Source organism: Natrix helvetica (assembly GCF_964273705.1).
Source record: "Natrix helvetica genome assembly, chromosome: 2".
Lineage (NCBI taxonomy): Eukaryota > Metazoa > Chordata > Lepidosauria > Squamata > Natricidae > Natrix > Natrix helvetica.
Window position 1 is genome coordinate 279,782,532 of NC_138552.1, and position 20,599 is coordinate 279,803,130.

At 40.8% G+C, this 20,599-nt stretch overlaps 2 protein-coding genes across 4 annotated transcripts in view; one reads left to right on the forward strand and one right to left on the reverse strand.

Moving 5' to 3' along the window:
- LRWD1 (leucine rich repeats and WD repeat domain containing 1) overlaps nt 1–1,238 on the forward strand; it is a 37,680-nt gene extending 36,442 nt beyond the window's left edge. For all 3 annotated transcript variants that reach the window (XM_081940716.1, XM_081940717.1, XM_081940718.1), the window contains one exon: nt 792–1,238. In XM_081940716.1, the coding sequence (XP_081796842.1) occupies nt 792–932 (141 nt within the window). In that variant the 3' untranslated portion in view covers nt 933–1,238. The remainder of the gene's footprint in view (nt 1–791) is intronic.
- A 726-nt stretch (nt 1,239–1,964) lies between these two features.
- POLR2J (RNA polymerase II subunit J) lies at nt 1,965–7,608 on the reverse strand. The gene is made up of 4 exons (XM_081940730.1): nt 7,454–7,608; nt 4,503–4,592; nt 3,667–3,841; nt 1,965–2,183 (listed from the first exon to the last, which is right to left on the reverse strand). The coding sequence occupies exons 1-4, from the start codon at nt 7,504–7,506 to the stop codon at nt 2,148–2,150; spliced, it is 354 nt and encodes a 117-aa protein (XP_081796856.1). The 5' UTR covers nt 7,507–7,608; the 3' UTR covers nt 1,965–2,147.
- Between the last annotated feature and the right edge of the window lie 12,991 nt (nt 7,609–20,599).

Here is a 20,599-nt window from a genome sequence, read left to right on the forward strand (position 1 = left end):
TATTTAAACTTGTACTAATCGTGATTTACTTATCTCAGTAGTAGGCCTTATCTCCTTAGCCACCATTCCTACCATTCAGGCTTCATCAGCTGCTTGCCCTGCCATCCCAAATTGGCATCATTTATCTACAATACAGTGTGCTATACTTTATTTAGTTCAAAGAATGATGACCCTCTAAACATAAAAAACCCTCCTCCTCCCCCTCTGAAAGAAAATTAAAACCCATTTCCTATACAGCCTTTTCCTATGAATTAGGTATAGAAGAGGCAGAACCTGAGGCGGAGTCAAGAGTGGACTTATGCCCACAAAATGTCACATTATGTCCCCAAAAAACTATAACCCCCCCCCCCCCCCGAATTCTTTTGCCTCTTAGTGCTGACCATCAGTTAAGTAGATTCCTGTACAAAGACATGAGCAATAAATCTTCTTAAATGGAACTTAACATATAGTCCTGATTCTTTGCGCCTGACAAGAGACATGGATATGAGAAGATCTCAGCACAGAGATACGTTTCAGCTTAAATCAAGAAAAACTGTCAATCCTGTTAGCTTTAGGATGTTTGGACTTGAACTCCCTGAATTCCCCAGCCAACATGCTGAGATTGACAAACCTTTATGTGCCCATATATATAAATTTGTCAGGATTAATATAGAGAAGACTCTTAGCTTTTGACAAACATCCATTGCAATTTTAAAAAAAACAGCTGATTTCCTAAACATTTTATAGCGCAATAAAATAATTTTGTGAATCTCGTGAGTTTCTGGATAAATTCACTCTCTTTTCCCACGTAGATTCTAAAGTGGCCGGAATTGAAGGCAAATGGCGAGTTGCTGACAGATGTCTTGGTGAACAACGTGGTCACAGATCCCACTTTTACATATCTAGTCGCACTGACAGATGTCAACATTGCCGCAATATGGAAGAAAGTCTAGCTGGGTTGGCAACCCAGAAGGAGCAATCCCATTTTTTCAACCACATTTCAGTAGTGCAGTATTTGTGACTGTTCTGAGAATAATCAGGGTGGGTTGGGGATAGGGATGGGAGTTGGTGGGATGAAATTCATATATATAGATATATATAGATATATCTCAATGCAAGAAAATCAACCAAAGGTATTGGCTGGAACTACATGAAGTTGTTGCCAATGCCGACATCTCTTAACTGTGACTTTGCTTTATTTGTGTCTTAAGTGTATTTGTTTTATAGGACAGTATTTAATAAAACTTGATACAACATAATTGAAGCACTTTTTACAAAATATGTTAAATATATTTACTTAGGCCCCCATTCTTGAAAGGTCTTGGAAAAGCTACCTATCCAAGTTTGCATTGTGCAGGCAGGACTGTTGAACTCACTGAAAAGAAATACTTTTCATTGTAAAGCAGTGTGGACTTGTACGTACAGTACAAGGATAATTTCATTCAGGCAATTGCATAAAGGAAGATTCCCCTTAAGAGAAAACTGCAAAAAGGGGGAAGCATGAGAACCTCCTTGAGTAAAACTATTATTTCATAAGGTGCCGATATAAGTAAAATTTAATTTTATAATTCTTCATCATCTGACTCTTGGTGTAATTAACTTTGTCTACTTGGCCGCTCTTAGGGAACAATGGCAGTTCTGCAACGCATTCCCTGCTCCTTTCTCATATATACAATTGCCTCTGGGGATACCCTCAGGCACAGAAAATATGTGCTTGGAAAATGCATTGTACATAGACATACAGTTTGCCTGCATAATTTAAAAAGAGCTGTATCTTAACAGTAACGCAGAGAAGAATTATACCAAGCCACCTCTTGAGAAAGTAGAGTAAAAACAACTATGCATCTGAAAGAAAATCAAGAGGTATTTCTAACTGAAATGGAAAGCACACAGTATATTGTCAGTTTTAAATTAGGAGGGAATTTCAACAACTATTTTACCATGTTTTTTGCTGAAGGTATAATCACTTGAAAACAGAGCAAAAATTAAGAAGTATAATTTATTAGCCATCACATAAGCTATAAACTTACACAAACTTTCATGTAAATGACCTATATTGAAATTTCTTAGAGGTTATAAAGTAGCAAAGTAATCATAAATACATTTCTTGTAGACTACTACATTGAAAAATGAATTTTATTTACAAATATATTTGATAAACGTAACTACTACTCAATTCCTTCTTGTTTGTCTTTGATGGCAACCTAAGAGAAAAATAAGCACATGGTAACTGAAAAATAAAAATAAATAAATAAATAAAAATCTTGACAATTTCATTTAACGTCTGGTTATAAAAGTAAGGAAAGTTCCCTTGGAGGAAGGAGCTGCCATTATTCCAAGTCTATCTGAACTTCAAAATGCATGAGTTAAACCTGGCCAGACAAAATATATTCATTTATTTATTTATAGCCCACCTTTATTATTTTTTACAACTAAGCCATTTAATTACCCACCATCATTAATGGCAGATTGGTGAAATTATCAAAGAAACTGCAACATTTTCTTATATTTGTGATTTTTCTTATCCTTCACAGAAAACAGCCATCTGAAAAGTCAACACAGCTGTTTAAAATGCCGTATCTCTTTCTCTGTAGCTAATTATTCATGGCAAGCTCCATTATTACCAGAAACACAATTTGATGGAAATGTCACAAAGGACATTCTTGGTTAGGGTAACGAGGATATAAAACTCCCTGCCATAGAAGATCCACACATTGGTTTCTGATGATGTTTGACATCTATGTGACTCTATTGCCCAGAACTCACATATTACAGGTGGGAATAGATGATGGATCTTGGGAGCCTCTTCAGAACAAACGGTATTAACAGACAATTTTCTTGATGTCTTATTCTCTAACAACTATATACTTATCTTATGGGTGATCATTCCCAGATTCTGCCTCCCCAGAAGGCTTAACGTGCCTCAATTTCACATTTTGGCCCCAAAGTTCATCTTGCTATAAGGGTAGATGCATAATTAAAGCCCCCTCAATGAAACTTACCGTATTTTTCGAAGTATAAGATGCACCAAGGTTTTGAAGAGAGGGAGAGAGAGGGAGAAAAAGAGAGAGAAATACAGGAGGGAGGGAGAGAGTAGTTAGAGGGAGAGAGAGAGAGGGAGTGTAGGTACGTAGGTAGAGAGATAGAAATACAGTAGATAAGTAAACGGGCCCAGGTTTTTTTTGCAAAAAAAGGCATGAATAGCCTTGGGGGGGCTTGCAGAGTGCTCGGGGGGGGGGCAGCCAAAAATGAGCAAAAAACGGCCCGTTTTTCGCGAAAGCGGGCCCGTTTTTTGTCCCAAAAATTGCATGCATAGCCTTATAGAGTGCTGCTGGGGGCTGGGAGGGGGCATAAAATGGCCCATCTTTTGCTCATTTCTGCCCTCCCCAGCCCCCAGGAGCTCTCTGAAAGCCTCCATAAAGCTCTGCACAGCCATTTTGGTAAAGGGACGGGGCTTCGGGAGGCAAAAAATGCTGTATTCGGTGTATAAGACGCACCCAAATTTTCAGCCTCTTTTTTGAGGAAAAAAAGGTCCATCTTATACTCGGAAAAATACGGTAAGTATTTAAAACAGCTGAAATATCTCACCTAATTCACAGTCATAGCTTTAGGTTTCATCATTTCTGCCTTTGGCAAGCAGCCCTCTGCCCCCCCAAATTATGTGATTGTTAGGATCTGCTGACTTACCCGGAATCTCTCCTCAAGGAGAGAAAGCTCACTGATGAGATCTGTGATTGCATTGGTAAAAGCTTCTTGGGGGCTGTAATCGGGGGTTGTCTGAACACGAATGATTATTTTATGTTCAAGGGGATGGGGGACTTTGTATCCTGCAAATAACACTTGAGGATCTTTCAACAATTGCCTGGGGAAAAAAACAGAGAAAATTTCATTGTTAAAACGATAACTGATGCTGGATGACTAAGGGCCAGTCAATCTCACAGTTCTATTTCCAACACAGCTTTGGAACTATGCAATAAGAATGCAAAGAGAATATGTTTCTTGTTGCTCATTTTTAACACCTAGAAAAGAAAGTTTCTGTTTGGGTAATTATGACCATTCTTCTCTTTTCTACATACTGTATATTTACACTGAGCGCTGACTGTTGTAGCCAAAATAACTCCATCCATCGATTAGAAAAAGAATAGTATTGAAAGATCCCAATAACGTACAAGGTTCTCAAAATTTCAAGGGAAAAAAATCCATTAGAGAAGGGAAACAAAACCAATCAATAAGCTTATATTGAGTGTAATGATTAAACATGAAAAGTTTTAGCATATTGTGGAACAGAATTCTGGAAAGGAAATTAAGCTAAATATATATGGCCATCACTGTGTTGTAGATTTAAATTACACCACCTTTCCACATGGTCTGTATATATTCTGGGGTTTTATAAGTAAGATTTGATAGGGATACTGAAAGGCTCACTATTTTTTCTGCGTTCCTTGGCAGTTGGCCAATTGAATTGCATTCTTAAATCAACTCATCAACTTTATTTTGTAAGAACAAGAACCATTGCTACTCACGACTTGATTATATTCCCAAGAGTGTGATCTTCTTTGTTGATTGTAAACAGACAAGCATTTGGCACTTTTGTGTCCTTATTTATTGTAATCCTTCAATGAGACAGACCAGGAAAAAAAGAAAAATAGGGGTCATATTAACACCAGCTTCTGCAGTCTTCTCTTACAGATAATCATGCAATAATGTTACAACTGTTTTATGTAAACCTAGATTATATTAAGTCCAGCCTAAATAGCTCATACTCTAAGTACATAAAGCTACCTTGACACGAAGTTGAAGTTGCTTTACAAAGCCATTCCAGAGTGGAAGCAGCATTTAGAGCCTGTCAAAAATCTTTTATTCATTAGATAAATATGTTTTTCAATCTGCCATTTTTTAAGACAGGCTCCAAGCATTCCTTCTTCGAATTTTCTCTGCAACCTTGCTTGTGTGATAACTGGACTAAGGAAGAGGAACTGGCTCCCAGTAAACTCCCATGGATCTGTGGGGATTTGAATCCAGGTCTCCTCCAATCACTATATCATAATGACGCTTTTTAAAATAAAAATAGAGAAAATAATAGACACAGTGTTTTGATGCAAAGATGTAAGTTTGTCTATATTTCTATCCAAATTTCCTACTTAAAAATATTCTCATTAACTACAAGCTATGCTCTTTAGGAAATTGCCTTAGAGGAAATCAATCTACATGGTTATTTGGGGACAAACAAAACTCAGCAAGTCCTAAAACCTGGTAAAAATCAATAAGCGTATACCAAGTTGTAATATGCAAATTATAAACCAAAACACACACAATAGATACCTTTACAAAATTTGAATAGTTCTGCCAAATATATAACAAAAAGAGGAAATTGTAAAAATATGCAAAATATACATTCACAAATCATCAAGAAACTGAGGGCCACGCAACTCTAAGTTGGGTTTTGTTGTGCTGTATTTTCTTTTACATTTTATCATAACCTTGTAGTAGAGAATGGAATGCAGAGGTTTTCTATCTTAGCAACCAAATTTCTGTAACTTTCGAACTGCAAGATAAGAATTTTCTCAGGCGGATGTAGCAAAGGGATATTCAGCTTTATGTACTATTTCAACTGACTGCAACTGTTATCATTTTACAGCAAACTCAAAGAGACATCTTTTCCCATACTAACTTTTATTTTTTTCCTACTTTTAAAACAATGCTAATTCAAATGATCATGCTTAATATTATGGGATGTTTAGCAATGTCCATCTTTCTGATGCAATTGGATAGGATGGTTTTTTTCCCCATCCAACCAACTTTTCTTTTGTATTTCTTTCTGCTGTATTAAGGTATTCCAAGGATTTGCCCCAGGTTCCTCTTGGTCTCTCTTGTTTCACAGAGACAACCCTCCTCCCCTTTATCGGAGTACTCTAATAAATTGTATTAATTGATCTTTGGACTCAGTCTCTTATTGAAGAAGAGAATCTGAAGCCCATTTGACTATCAAAACTAATGGATGAAATAAACAAGATGAAATAAATATGGAAAATATTTACACATACAAATCTCCATTTGTAGGCATTACACAAGAATACAGAACAACAGAGTTGGAAGGGACCTTGGAGGTCATTTAGTCCAACCCCCTGCTCAGGCAGGAAATCCTGACCTATACTATGCCAGTGAGCTTTTAGTATTTGCACATATATTTTCAAAGCCCAGTATGTCTAGTCAGGTGGCAGCATATAGTTATGCTTATCTGCTCACCAAAAATAAATAAATAATGGGGTTGGACCTGATTAGAATTTGGATGAGATATATTTTAGGGTTGCCGGTTAGTCTGGCAAGTAGCCACCACAGATCGCTATGATAAAGGAACTATACCTAATACTACGCATCCTGACCGCAGCAAGAATGGTGTATGCACCACAATGGAAGAGTGAAAATACCCCTTCAGAGGAGGAGATAATAAGGAAGATACTAGTCTATGCAGAAATGGACAGACTAATGTTAAAAAGAAAAGACAAAGGAGAGACAGAATATTATGACACATGGAACAGATTCTATCAATGGTTAGAAGCATGAGGTGGAAGTCGGAATATAAAAACTTTAGGGTAGGGGGACCTGGAAATCTATATATGCATCATGGAATTAGAATGAATAGGAATGCTTAAAAATAATTGTACAACACCAGCACTGTTTAAGTAGCATATATGTTATTTGTTTTCACTTTGGTTTTTATGGCAAGTGAAATGCCAGGACAATCACTGCGTGTTCAATATACTTCTATGTAAAGAATAAAAATATTTTTTTAAAAAACGAAATCAACAGATGAGATCCATTGAGACCTTTTTCTAAAATCTAGCATAGCATAGAATAGAATTCTTTATTGGCGAAGTGATTGAACACACAAGGAATTGAATATGATCTCAGTGTACATAAAGAAAAATAAAATACATTCATCAACAATCATAAGCTACAGCACTTAATGATAGTCACAGGGTACACATAAGCAATCAGGAAACAATATCAATAGAAATCATAAGGATACAAGCAACAAAGTTATAGTCCTGCAGTCATAAGTGGGAGGAGATGGGTGATAGGAACTATGAGAAGACTAATAGTCATAGCAATGAGCATTTATTTTTTTCCCCAAGATCTTGAAGAATTTAACTTAGAAATGTTAAACAAGTAAAGCCCAAAATGCAAAAACTCGCCCTCGTATTTTTGGCTAGATTCCTACCCCTTCTAAGGGGGTAGGCAGTTGATGCGAGCTGCCTTTAAGTTCTTTAAATAAGTGAATAAAATCTTTCTTTCAGGAGTTGAAGGCATCACGAAGAGCCCCCCCCCCGCCTCATTTGCTCTCCCCCTCCCCCTATGCAGGGGTTTGAGACACAGGGGGCTAGTATAGTCCTTCCCCCGCCCTCCCAACCGGGAGGGTTGACTTTGGCTGCCTCTCCGCCCACCCCACCACCCTTTCCCCTCTCCCACTGACTTTTTCTCCCCTTCGAAGAGTAAAAAGGACTCGAAGGCCGGAGGGGCATTCATTCTCCCCACTTGCTTCTCGCAGACGGGAGGAATATGTTTTCAGGGGTCAAATTTCTACGACTCTTTCCGGGTTCAGGTTCCTTGTGCCAATATGGTGACCGTGCATCACCCAGCGGCAAGGAGGACGAAATGCTCCGTGGCGTCTCCAGTAGCAATTTGCCTCTTTCTCCCAAGAGGCTGCGCTTTAGCACCCCCTAGTGGGAGTTTGGGAGCCTCTTTAGTGCAGAGTAGAATGGAATAACAGAGTTGGAAGGGACCTTGAAGTCCAACCCCCTGCTTAGGCAGGAAACCCTACACCACTTCAGACAAATGGATATCCAACATCTTCTTAAAAACGTCCAGTATTGGAGCATTTACAATTGGAGGCAAGCTGTTCCATTGATTAATTGTTCTAACTCTCTGGAAATTTCTCCTTAGTTCTAAATTGCTTCTCTCCTTGATTAGTTTCCACCCATTGCTTCTTGTCCTGCTCTCAGGTGCTTTGGAGAATAGTTTGACTCCCTCTTCTTTGTGGCAGCCCCTGAGATATTGGAACACTGCAGTGGTGGGTTCCGGATCGCAATCCAGCCAGTACAATTGGAACGGGCCCGGTGGTGTCCACATGGATGCGTGCAGCGCCGCATGCGTCTTAGCACCTCTACGAGCCTCCGTGACGCTCCAGCTGCTCCGCAGAGCATCGCACAGGCGCTGTCTATGGAAGCGGGGAAGCCTTAAAAGACAGGTAAGGAGCTTAGGTGGGCCCTCCTGAGCACCATACCAGGCGGTGCTCCAGGCAGGCTCCGGTACTCTCATACAGGGGCATACCGTTTGTAACCCACCACTGGAATGCTGCTCTCATGTCTCCCCTAATTCTTCTTTTCATTAAACTAGTTCTTGCTCATACCCAGTTCTTGCATCCTTTCTTCATATGTTTTAGCCCCCAGTCCCCTAATCATCTTTGTTGCTCTTGTCTCTTTCTAGAGTCTCAACATCTTCTAGAGTCGTGGTGAAGGCACCAGGATAATACAATACAATACAATACAATACAATACAATACAATACAATACAATACAATACAATACAATACAATACAATACTAGAGTTGGAAGGGACCTTGGAGGTCTTCTAGTCCAACCCCCTGCCTAGGCAGGAAACCCTATACCGTTTCAGACAAATGGCTATCCAACATCTTCTTAAAGACTTCCAGTGTTGGGGCATTCACAACTTCTGGAGGCAAGCTGTTCCACTGATTAATTGTTCTAACTGTCAGGAAATTTCTCCTCAGTTCTAAGTTGCTTCTCTCCTTGATTAGTTTCCACCCATTGCTTCTTGTTCTACCCTCAGGTGCCTTGGAAAATAGTTTGACTCCCTCTTCTTTGTGGCAACCCCTGAGATATTGGAACACTGCTATCATGTCTCCCCTAGTCCTTCTTTCTATTAAACTAGACATACCCAGTTCCTGCAACCGTTCTTCATATGTTTTAGTCTCCAGCCCCCTAATCATCTTTGTTGCTCTTCTCTGCACTCTTTCTAGAGTCTCCACAACTTTTTTACATTGTGGCGACCAGAACTGAATGCAGTATTCCAAGTGTGGCCTCACCAAGGCATTATAAAGCGGCATCAACACTTCACGTGATCTTGATTCTATCCCTCTGTTGATGCAGCCTAGGACTGTGTTGGCTTTTTTGGCAGCTGCTGCACACTGCTGGCTCATATTTAAATGGTTGTCCACTAGGACTCCAAGATCCCTTTCACAGTTACTACTACTGAGCAAGTTACCACCTATACTGTACCTGTGCATTCCATTTTTGTTGCCTAAATGTAGAACCTTACTATTTTCACCATTGAATTTCATTTTATTAGATAGTGCCCAATGTTCAAGTTTGTCAAGATCCTTCTGTATCTTAAGCTATCTTCTGGAGTGTTGGCTATTCCTGCCAGCTTGGTGTCATCTGCAAATTTGATGAGTTCCCCATTTATTCCCTCATCCAAATCATTGATGAAGATGTTGAAGAGTACTGGGCCTAAAACTGAGCCTTGGGGTACTCCACTGCATACTTCCCTCCATGTAGATGCAGTTCCATTGAGGACTACACGTTGAGTGCGGTTGGTCAGCCAGTTACGAATCCATCTGGTGGTGATGCTGTCTAACCCACATTCTTCTACTTTATCTAGTAGTAGGTTATGATCTACCTTATCAAATGTCTTACTGAAGTCCAAGTAAACGATATCGACGGCATTCCTCTGGTCCACTAATTTTGTCACTTTGTCAAAGAATGCAATAAGATTAGTCTGGCATGATCTGTTTTTGACAAATCCATGTTGGCTTTTGGCTATTACTTTGTTTGCTTCTAGGTGTTCGCAAATTCGTTGCTTGATTATTTTTTCCAGAATCTTTCCTGGTATTGAGGTCAGGTTGATAGGTCTGTAGTTTCCTGGATCTAATTTTTTCCCTTTTTTGAAGATGGGAACCACATCAGCTCTTTTCCAGTCCTCTGGTAGTTCCCCGGTGTTCCAGGATCTCTGAAAGATATAATTCAGTGGTTCTGAGATCTCGTCTGCCAGTTCCTTCAGAACCCTGGGGTGTAATCCATCTGGTCCTGGTGATTTGAACTCATCTAGGGTAGACAGGTGTTCACTTACCATTTTCTTCCCTATTTCAACTTGTGTTCCTAATCTGATTTTTGTGGTGCTGTTTTTGATAGGTTGGACTGTTTTATCCCTTTGTGTAAAGACAGATGCAAAACATGAGTTAAATAGTTCTGCTTTCTCCCTGTTGCTTGTCACCTTCTTGCCACTTTCTTCTAGCAATGGACCAATTGTTTCCTTAACTTTTTTCTTGTTTTTAACATATTGGAATAAGCTTTTTTTGTTAATTTTTACTTTTGTGGCAAGCCTTTCTTCATTGTGAGCCTTAGCTTTCCTCACTTCATCTTTATAGGCTCGGGCTATTTGCTGATATTCTGCCTTAGTTATGTCCCCCTCCTTCCACTTTTTATACTTACCTTTTTTGTCTTTCAGTTTGTCAGAGAGTTCTTTATGCAGCCATGCTGGTTTCTTTTGGGAGCTATTATTTTTCTTCTTTATTAGTATTGTGCTAGACTGGGCTTTTGTAATCTCATTTTTCAAAATTTCCCAAGCTTCTTGAGTTGTTTTCCCCTTGAGGATTCTCATCCATGGAATTTTTCCCAAGCTCTCTCTAAGTTTATTGAAATTAGCTTTCTTAAAGTCCAAGACTCTAGTTTCACTTTGTTCTACTACTTGTGTTTGGATAATGTTGAATTCCAATATTGCATGGTCACTTGCCCCCAGGGTTCCTATGGCTTCAACACCTTCTATCATTTCCTCTCTGTTAGTGAGAATTAAGTCCAATATGGCTGATCCCCTTGTTCCCTTCTCTACTTTTTGGAAAACAAAGTTGTCTGCTAGGTTTGTTAGGAACCTGTTGGATCTTCCACTTGGTGCAGAGTTTGTTTCCCAGTTGATGTCAGGGTAGTTAAAATCTCCCATTACTATTGTGGTGTGCTTCCTACATACCTTAGTTAACTGACTAGCAAAAAGTTCATCTACTTCCTCTGCTTGGTTGGGTGGCCTGTAGTATAGACCTATGGCAATGTCATTTCCCCCACAACCTTTAATATTGACCAGGATAAAACCAGGAGACTGTGAATTTGAATCCTGCTGTAGGCATGAAGCCCCTGGATTGCTCTCGGGCCAATCTTACCCTCTCAGCCCTAGGAAGGAAGCAATGGCAAGCTACATCTGAAATCCTGCTAAGAAAAATTGTCTTGGCAGTGTCCTCCAAAGGAATACTCTGAAGTAAGAGAAGGAAGAGCATCCCATGCTATGGGAGGGATAACAGATTAACAAATTGGAAGGGACCTTGTAGGTCATCTAGTCCAACACCCCACCTGCCCAAGCAGGAGACCCTACACCATTTCTGACAGATGGCAGTCCAGTCTCTTCTTGAAAGCCTCCAGTAATGAAGCTCCCACAACTTCCGAAGGCAACTTCTGTTCCATGGGTTGATTGCTCTTACTGTCAGAAAATTTCTCATTTCTAGGTTGAATCTCTCCTTCGTCAGTTTTGTCTGGCCTTTGGGTGCTTTGGAAAATAGCTTGACCCCCTCCTCTCTGTGGCAGCCCCTCAAATATTGGAACACTGCTGACATGTCTCCCCTGGTCCTTCCCTTCACTAGACTAGCCATGCCCAGTTCCTGTAACCGTTCTTCATGTTTTAGTCTCCAGCCTCCTAATCATCCTGATTGCTTTTCTCTGCATTTTTTTCTAGTTTCGACATCTTTTTTATAGTGTGATGACCAAAACTGGATGCAGTATTCTAGGTGTGGTATTACTTAGGCTTTATAGAGTGGTACTTCACTTGATCTTGATTGAATCCCTCTGTTAATGCAACATAGAATAGGATAGGAATAGGAATTAGAATAGAATAGAATAGATAGAATAGAATAGAATAATATAAAAGAGTTGGGACTTGCTTAGGCACCACTTCAGACAAATGGCTATCCAACATCTTCTTAAAGACTTCCAGTGTTGGAGCATTCACAACTTCTGGAGGCAAGTTGTTCCACCGATTAATTGTTCTGTCAGGAAGTTTCTCCTCAGTTCTAAGTTGCTTCTCTCCTTGATTAGTTTCCACCCATTGCTTCTTGTTCTGCCCTCAGGTGCTTTGGAGAATAGTTTGACTCCCTCTTCTTTGCGGCAACCCATAAAGGATTGCATTTGCTTTTTTGGCTTCCACCACACACTGTTGGCTCATATTTAATTGGTTGTCCACTAAGATTCCAAGATCCCTCTCACAGTTACTACTACTAAGCCTGGTGTCACCCAATCTGTATGTGTACTTTTGCTTTTTCTTACTTTCTCTACATTGAATTTCATTTTATTAATTAGGGCCCTGTGTCCAAGTCTGTCAAGATCCATCTGGATCTTGAGCCTATCATGTAGGGCAGTGATGGTGAACCTTTTTCTTACGGCGTGCCAAAATTGTGTGTGCGTGCCCACTCAATCTCCCCACCCAACTACACATGCGTGCGTGACCCCCCGTGCATGCAAGTGCGACCCCTCCCCTGGCTCGGGAGGCTTCCCTGAAGCCTGGGGAGGGCGAAAAAGGTCTTCCCCCGGAAGTCAAAAATGGGTTGTTTCCGGCTTGCAGTTGCACCCATCCAGTTCCGGTCAGGTGCAGAGACAAAGGATGACCTTGGCTTTCTAGAAAGAATTTTGTTTTGGCAACATCCTTACTTTTCCCCCCTCCCAATTCCCCACTAATGAAACAGCATAGTAGAATAGAAATGTGGCAGGCCATAGATCCCAAAAGGAACCGGTTACAGGCCTGATAATAGGATTTAGTCAGTGGTGGGATCCTCCTGGTTTAACAACCGGTTTGGTGATCGTGTGATTTGCGCGTTCATGCGCAGTTTGAAGAAATCTTCACTTCCGGGTTTCTTCGGAGGAGTAACACAGTTGATTCGTGCAGCAATCTACTCTGCCATGTGAATCAGCCGAGAAGATAAAGGTAGGAAAATAGCGCGGGCAGGCGGGCCCATCTAATCGTTGGGGCGAACCGTTTTGCTCCCAGCTGATCGTTGGAGCTCCCGGTTCACGTGAACTGGTGCGAAGCGGTAGAATCCCACCCCTGGATTTAGTGCTGGGTAGCTAGTTTCACTCACATGGCAGCTATTTTTGTGAATAGTTCAGCAGATATTTTGCAAAGATGCCCAAAACATGTTTTTAAAATTCTAAAAATTCCTATCGGCCTCAAAGGTTGGTGATGTCTGAGTATTTACCACGAGGTAACCAGCAGCTTTCACAACACACTGCAAAAGCAAAATGGCCACATGTACAAGGTGACATTATCACCATAGATGCCCTTATTTTTTACTTGTATCCCAGAGTATGACATAAATCAGTTGCCACATTTGTGTGATGACATCACATAGATTTTGTCATTTGCAACCCCACCCGCTCCTGTGGACATCCATGCAAATATTTGGCAAACTTGGTATAGTTGGTTCTCAAGGGTTATGTTTGGTGGTTTTGCCTGCACTTTGTACGGACAAGTATAATGAAATATGGAACTATTGATTATTCATTTAATGAGAGAGGCTGTTGTATTGTATTATTATCTCTGCACTGAAATAAGTTGGAGGTCACCTTTGTTATATAATTCCTTTGGTGTAGACTTTTTGGCATTCTCCGGTCATTCTTTCTCTCTGTTCTTGTCTCCTTGAGCTGGGGGGGTGGGGGGGAGCATATAAGTTTTATCACCATGTTTTTAATCACAAAATTTCCTCTGCAATTTACATGCCAATCTGATGTCCTTCGAAGGGAGCAATTGAAAAATGTCAGACATTGATGGAGTCCTTGATATTTATTTATTTATTTTAAAAAAGCTTTATTGTACATTCAATGTTTTGGGGGGCTTGAAGGGACAGAGGATCAAGGATAAAAAAATTGTGAAGCAATTCTTCTTTCCTCTTTCTTATATTAAGATCCACATCTTCATTTGTCTTACTGGATGACCCTTAGCCAGCCCCCCAATAAAATAATTAGAAGCACCGTTTTCTCCCTCACTCCTTCCCTCCTCTCTCTTTTTCTCTCTCTCAGCTGGCTCAGATCTTGATGCTGTGGAGTTTGTATAACCTTTGAGCAGTTTGCTGCAGTTTTATGGCGCTCCTAAAAGTTCAAATCTCACCTTGTTCTAATTCAGTGCAAATCTCACCTTGCTCTAATTCTAATTCTTCTACGCATCGGAGCTCAGAATCTGGAAAACGTTGCTTCTTCAAGAAATCCATTGTTAGTGAAAAAAGTTCTGTGTAAGATGCTACATCACAAGATTCAGGCTGCTTGCTAATGCAACACGGTGTGTGTTTTAGAGCGACATAAGAAAAAGACCGAAGGAAAAAAGATGGAAGAATGAAAGGCACAGAAACTTTACCCTACCACCCCCGCCCCCGCCCAACAGAGTAGCTGGATTGTTGTTGTATATTATCAAAAGCATCATGAGATAGAGAAACCCAGGGGTTTTTTAGTAAGAAAAACAAAGAATTGTCCAATTCTGGTGGATGAACAGAGATAAAAGAGCCAGTCTCTATGATCCACAGAAACTAGAGGCCGAACAACTGAATTACAGGAGGGGTCCAGTGGTGGGATTCAAATAATTTAACAACCGGTTCTCTGCCCTAATGACCTGCTGGGTAGGTGGGGCTCGGTGGTCATGTGACTGGGTGGGTGTGGCCAACTCAATGTCACTCATGTCGATGGGCGCTTCATCTTAGCTGTTACAATGTAATAAGGGTTAACTGGAGAGGCAGTTTCAGGGGAAAAAACACCCTGTTAGAAATCGATGGACCGTGGCTGATTCCCTTCCGCATATCTTTTGAGATATTTAGAAAAGAAATAGTCTTTAAGAAAATATTCTAATTAATAAACAAACTTTAATAATAAAATAATAAAAGTAGATGAAACAGAAATAACTAATTGGTTACATTTTGATAATGAAAGCTACGTTTGCCAAAGTTGGCTGCCGAACAAAGAAGAGAGGAATTTTGGAATGTGTAACGCGTGCGCAATAAATCACTTTCAGATAAGAACCCTTTTTTTTGTTTTATGACCTGCGCAATAAAGCTTTCTTAGTTTAACTCTTGAGTGTCAATTCAGGCAGTTCAGGCCTAGCAAACTTTTTAACATCGTGACACCCCTTCTTTTGCTAGTCTGGGCTGACGTCATCAAATCATCAATTAAGGCACATCTTCTTTCGCAGATACTCGTGTTGATTTGCGGCGAGTGGTTTGTTAAGCATGTCTGCGATCTGATCATGTGTAGAAACATATTGCAATTTAACAAAACCTTGCTTAACTAATTGCTTTGTGTTTTGATAACGAATGTCAATGTGTCTGGACCTAGAACCTGTAAAATGTGACTCAGAAATATAGACAACAGATACATTATCTTCCATCACGGTGATTGGTCGAATCGGACGTGTCCAGATATCTGTGATCAAAGCATCAAACCACGTTAGAGAATTACAAGCATCTGAAACACAAGCATATTCAGCTTCAGTAGATGAACATGAAACAAAACTCTGTTTTCTCACTTGCCAGTAAACAGGACAACCATTTAGGAACATCATGTAACCAGAAGTGCTTTTGCGTGACTTCTTGTCGCTCGCCCAGTCGGCGTCGGCAAAACAAATCAACTTTGGTTGATCAGTGTGTGTTGGTTCTAGCAATAACTTCATGTGCTTAGTGTGTTTCAGGTATTTCAACAACTTCTTAATGCATGACCAATGAAATTGTGTTGCCTTACCTACGTGTCGTGATAAAAGATTAACACTAAGTGCGATGTCAGGTCTGGTCCAACTACTAATGTATAATAGTGAACCAATGACTGAACGATAGAGTGTTTGATCCTCGAACTCAGGACTTGGTTCATGTGTTAAGTTGTGAAAATCTGTTTGCATGGGTGTCTTTGTTGTGCTAGCATCTTTCATGTTGCAATGATGTAGAATGTGGTCAATTTTCTCTTCTTGTGAAAGACTAAACCCCTTCTGTGTCTTTTCAATTTGAACACCTAAATAAGTGCTAATGTGTCCTAAAGATTTTAGTGTGAAGTATCTCTGCAAACTTTTAGCAAAAATCTCACTCATTTTCTTATTTGGACCAATATAAACAATATCATCAACATAAACAAGAATTATCTCATATGCATTGTTAGATCTTTTTGTGAACACGCATTCATCAGTTTCGGACTTAATAAAGCCCATTGAATTTAGTTTGTCAGTAAGACATAAATACCACATTAAACCTGACTGTTTCAGACCATAAAGACTTTTGTTCAGGAACCAGGTATCCCCTTCTTGCTTTCGGAATCCTGGAGGGCTTCTCACGTAGATCTCTTCATCTAGGTCTGCATGTAGATAAGCTGTGTCCACATCAAATTGAAAAACTTCTAAACCAAGAATAGTTGCAGTGGTTAAAGCAATTTTTACACTTTCAGTTCTGACTGTTGGTGAGTAAGTGTTTGTGTAGTCCTCAGGATAACGTTGAGCGAAACCCTGAGCTACAAGTCTGGCTTTGTATAAAGACTCACCATTTGGTTTCTTCTTGATTCTGTAGACCCATCGGGTGCCAATGACTTTCTTGTTTGCTGGAGGTTTTGCAGGTGTGAATACATTAAGTTTCTTTAAACTGTCCATTTCATCCTGCATTGCATCATACCACTTGTCTTGTTCTGAATCAGGAAGCTGTTTGATTTGTGTGAATGTCTCTGGAGGAAGAGTAACGTTGCAAATCAAAGGTACTGGTGTTTTTGTCAGTTGCCATGAATAACGTTGTGGAGGGATTCCTTTTGTGGCCCTCTTGGAGCGTCTAGGAACAACAGTCCAGTCTTCTTCTTCTTCTTCATCATCATCCTCGTCCTCACGTTCGTCGCTAGCATCAGCATCCGCGGCTTGAGAAGACGGAACATCAGGTTGTGAAGAACTGGTAGAAGGAACATCTGCCTGCGAATTGTCATCAGGCTGCGTGGCATCTGGAACACCATCTCTAGGAAAATAAACTTCAGGATCATTGGAATGGATCCTGGACCAGTCAATGTCTTCCTCAAAATTAGCAGATTGTGAAATGACAATCACATGTTTAGTATCAATGAATTTGTACCATTTTGAATTATCATCAATACCCATAAATCTTAGTCTCTTTGGTCCTTGAGTTATAGGAGTGTTCACCATAGCATATGAACCAAAAATATGGAGGTTCTTGAGATTAGGCTTGTAGCCATACAGCATGTAGAAAGGAGTTTGATTGATTACACTGCTCCAAGTACGGTTGACAATGTAATTTGCATATTTGATTGCTTCACCCCAGTATGCGTTACTGAGATTGGCATCTTCTAGAAGACAACGCATCATGGTTTGTAGAACCCCTTGTCTTCTTTCTACGACTCCGTTATGAGCCGGTGTATATGGAGCAGATGTCTGATGAAGAATTCCATTCTTACGCATCCAGTCCTGGAAACGCTGAGACATGAATTCTGCACCACGGTCACTCTGGATTCTGGCGATGCGAACTTGGTATTGTGTAGAAACAAACGCTGCAAAGTCTTTAAAGATCTGAAAAGTCTCAGATTTCTCTCTCATAGGATATACAAATCCATATCTAGAATGATTATCTACAATTGTTAAAAAATACTTTCTGCCACCAAGTGTTGGTGGGAAAGGACCCACTATGTCAGTGTGTACCAAATCAAAAATGCGTGTTGACCGGCGTGTAGCGTGTTTGGGAATTGCAGCCGCCTTGGATTTAGCCTTTTTGCAAACCGCACAATCCAAAAACACCTTACACCCCTTTAGATCCAAACCTTTTGCGAACTCCGGCATCTTTCTAAGAACACGGAAACTGGCATGCCCCAATCTTCTGTGCCACTTGTGAATACACCTGGAATGCAAAGGTTTACCAGTTAGTGAATTCTCAACATTAACAGTTTCATGAGGACCCTCAGGCTTGCTTTGAGCAATCTGTTTCTGTTTTCTTTGTTTGTTGGCTTTAGGAGCCTTTGGCACAGTAACGCTTTCTCTCTCTGGGACAACTCTCTCTGGGTCTGCGTTGTGCCTTTTGGAGTTTGCATACTTGCCTGTGCTTGCCCTTTAGGCTTTGGCTTTAAGTAATAAACACCACCAATCAGCATGGTTTCAGCAACAATATCACCATCTTTAACTAAGTAACTTGCTTTTTCGAGGTGGTGAACCTGGAACTTTAACTCTCTAGACAAGTGACTTTGACTAAGCAAATTACTGGTTGCTGAAGGTATGTAATAAACATCAGGGATGTGTGTATCGAGCTCTTCAATGTAAACAGTTCCTTTTCCCATAACCTTGCAAGTGTGGTTGGTGAAGGAATACAGTTCTCGATACTCGGGCTCTGGTTCGCCCATCTCTGTGAAAAGTTCCCTTCTGTGGGTAACGTGCACAGCTGCTCCACTATCTAAAGTCCACAAAAGACGTCTGTCGAACTTTGGATCAGGTTGTGGAACGTTGGTTATGGCCAGTGTTGCAAGCGGAGCTTGTGGATCACGCCTTGGACCACGACGACCTTGTCTTCCGCCTCTACCTCTGCCTCTGGAATCTGTTCCTCTGGGCTGGTACGTGGCGGGAGCTGGAACTCGTTGGGGACAATCCCGGGTGTCATGTCCCACACGGTTGCAGGTGTAGCATTTTGGCATCCTTGGAGCGTAGCCTCTTCCTCGGAAGGGACGTCTGGCTGGAGCCTTTGGTGCTGGAGGCCGTTGCAGATGTGGGGTAGCTAACCTGATAGCTTCGTCTTCCACTAAAAGTCTGCAAACGTGGTTAACTGTGCGTTGAGCAATAGGCACGTAGTTAATCTTTGCAACAGCATCTTTCCATTCATAATTCAATGAGTTAATGATGATGCTAATCATTTGGATATCATCGATTACATGGCCATTTTGTCTCAATTCACTTCTCATTCTTTTCAGTTTGGTCAAATGTCCACCAATTCGTTCACCAGGTTTCAACTTCGAACCATGGAACTCAGACATGAGCAAACATGAGGATTCAATTGAAACGGGCCTGTAGCAATCTTCCAAAATAGCCCATATTTCTTGGGCAGTTGCATCAGGTGGAAAGATACCTTGGATCTCAATTTCCATTGACATGAGTAAAGTCGTGATAGCTCTGTTTTCGAGATCTCTTATCGCAGGTGTCCAGGGCTGACGGGGAGGATTAAAAACCATGGAATGTGTGCCTTCTCTTCGAAGCAAGAGCGCAATTTCACTGACCCAGGCTTTATAATTCTCTCCTGACTCCTTTAATTTGGACTCACCAGTCAAGGGGGTGACTGTGAATACCTGCTGAGGAATGATTTGTTGCTCTGGTTGCAAAGCTGGTTGTTGAACCAGGGGATGCTGGGGTTGCATCATTGGCCTTTGCGTGGCAACATCAAATTGGCTTCCTCGAATTCGCCTTTGGCTTTGCCTTTTTCCATCTAGGGAGGATTCAACGCCGCCAGGGGGTGTTGAAGACTTAACCTCTGGAGACAAAGTTTTGGCTTCTAAAGGACTCATAGACAGATCTCTGAAAATCTGGTCCAATTGCTTAATCTTTTGCTGTAATAATTTTTCTCCGCCAGCAGATGGCAGTGCAGCTTCACTTTTTGGCTGCCTCTCCTTTCTATACGTATGCGGAAGTTCAGTCGACTCAAAGGGACCACGTGACCTCGGTGACGTGTACATGTCTCTTTGTTCTAATTGACCAATGAACTCTGTGGGGTGTGTCTTAGGCTGTTGTTTTGAAGAAGACAAGATGGCGTCCTCAGACATTTTGGGAGTGGGGGAGCTTCTTCTACTTCGCCTTATCTCTTCAAAACACACTCTCGCCTCCCTAGCATATTTTTCAAACAGTTCTATTTGATCTAGATAGCTTTGCATTTCTTGCTCACCATCTGGGGAGATGTTATAAAATCTGCTTTCTGCGTGGGAGGATATTTTCTGTGCCGGCAGTTGCCATTCATCAATCGTTTGATAATCTGCGAGGGTCTGGGAATGGAGTGGCTCTGGCAGAGTGGGAAGTTTTGGCTTGGCCCCCAAAAATTCATAATCTCCTGGAGATATTTTAGAAGGAGGAACCACTGACCTCGTTTCGTGGATGTCGCGTCCTGTAGCTCCTTCTCCCATATTTGGCTCGGCACCTGAAGGAATTTGTTGTTCCTGAAGCACGTTTTGATCTTGCTTCTCTGTGTCCGAGGGAGCCTCCTTGTCAGAGGAAGCTGATCCATCTGTGCTCGCCCCATCTTTCTTTTTCTTTTTTTTCTTTTTCTCCGACATTGCTAATTAGGCTTAGTCGGTTATCTTTAGATAGCATGAAGGGAAAATACAGCCATAAATTGTAACCATCTCAGCTGGTATCATCAAAAGCCAAAACTCTGCTACCAAGTTGTCAGGGGAAAAAACACCCTGTTAGAAATCGATGGACCGTGGCTGATTCCCTTCCGCATATCTTTTGAGATATTTAGAAAAGAAATAGTCTTTAAGAAAATATTCTAATTAATAAACAAACTTTAATAATAAAATAATAAAAGTAG

Excerpts from the sequence above, each read along its gene's own strand:
- POLR2J (XM_081940730.1), bottom strand. The coding sequence starts at position 7,506 with ATGAATGCCCCTCCGGCCTTCGAGTCCTTTTTACTCTTCGAAGGGGAG. Across the intron at positions 3,842-4,502 it reads CTTGGGAATATAATCAAGTC|GCAATTGTTGAAAGATCCTC; the intron begins GTGAGTAGCAAT and ends TTTTTTCCCCAG. Across the intron at positions 2,184-3,666 it reads TCCTTGAGGAGAGATTCCGG|GTTGCCATCAAAGACAAACA; the intron begins GTAAGTCAGCAG and ends TTTTTCTCTTAG.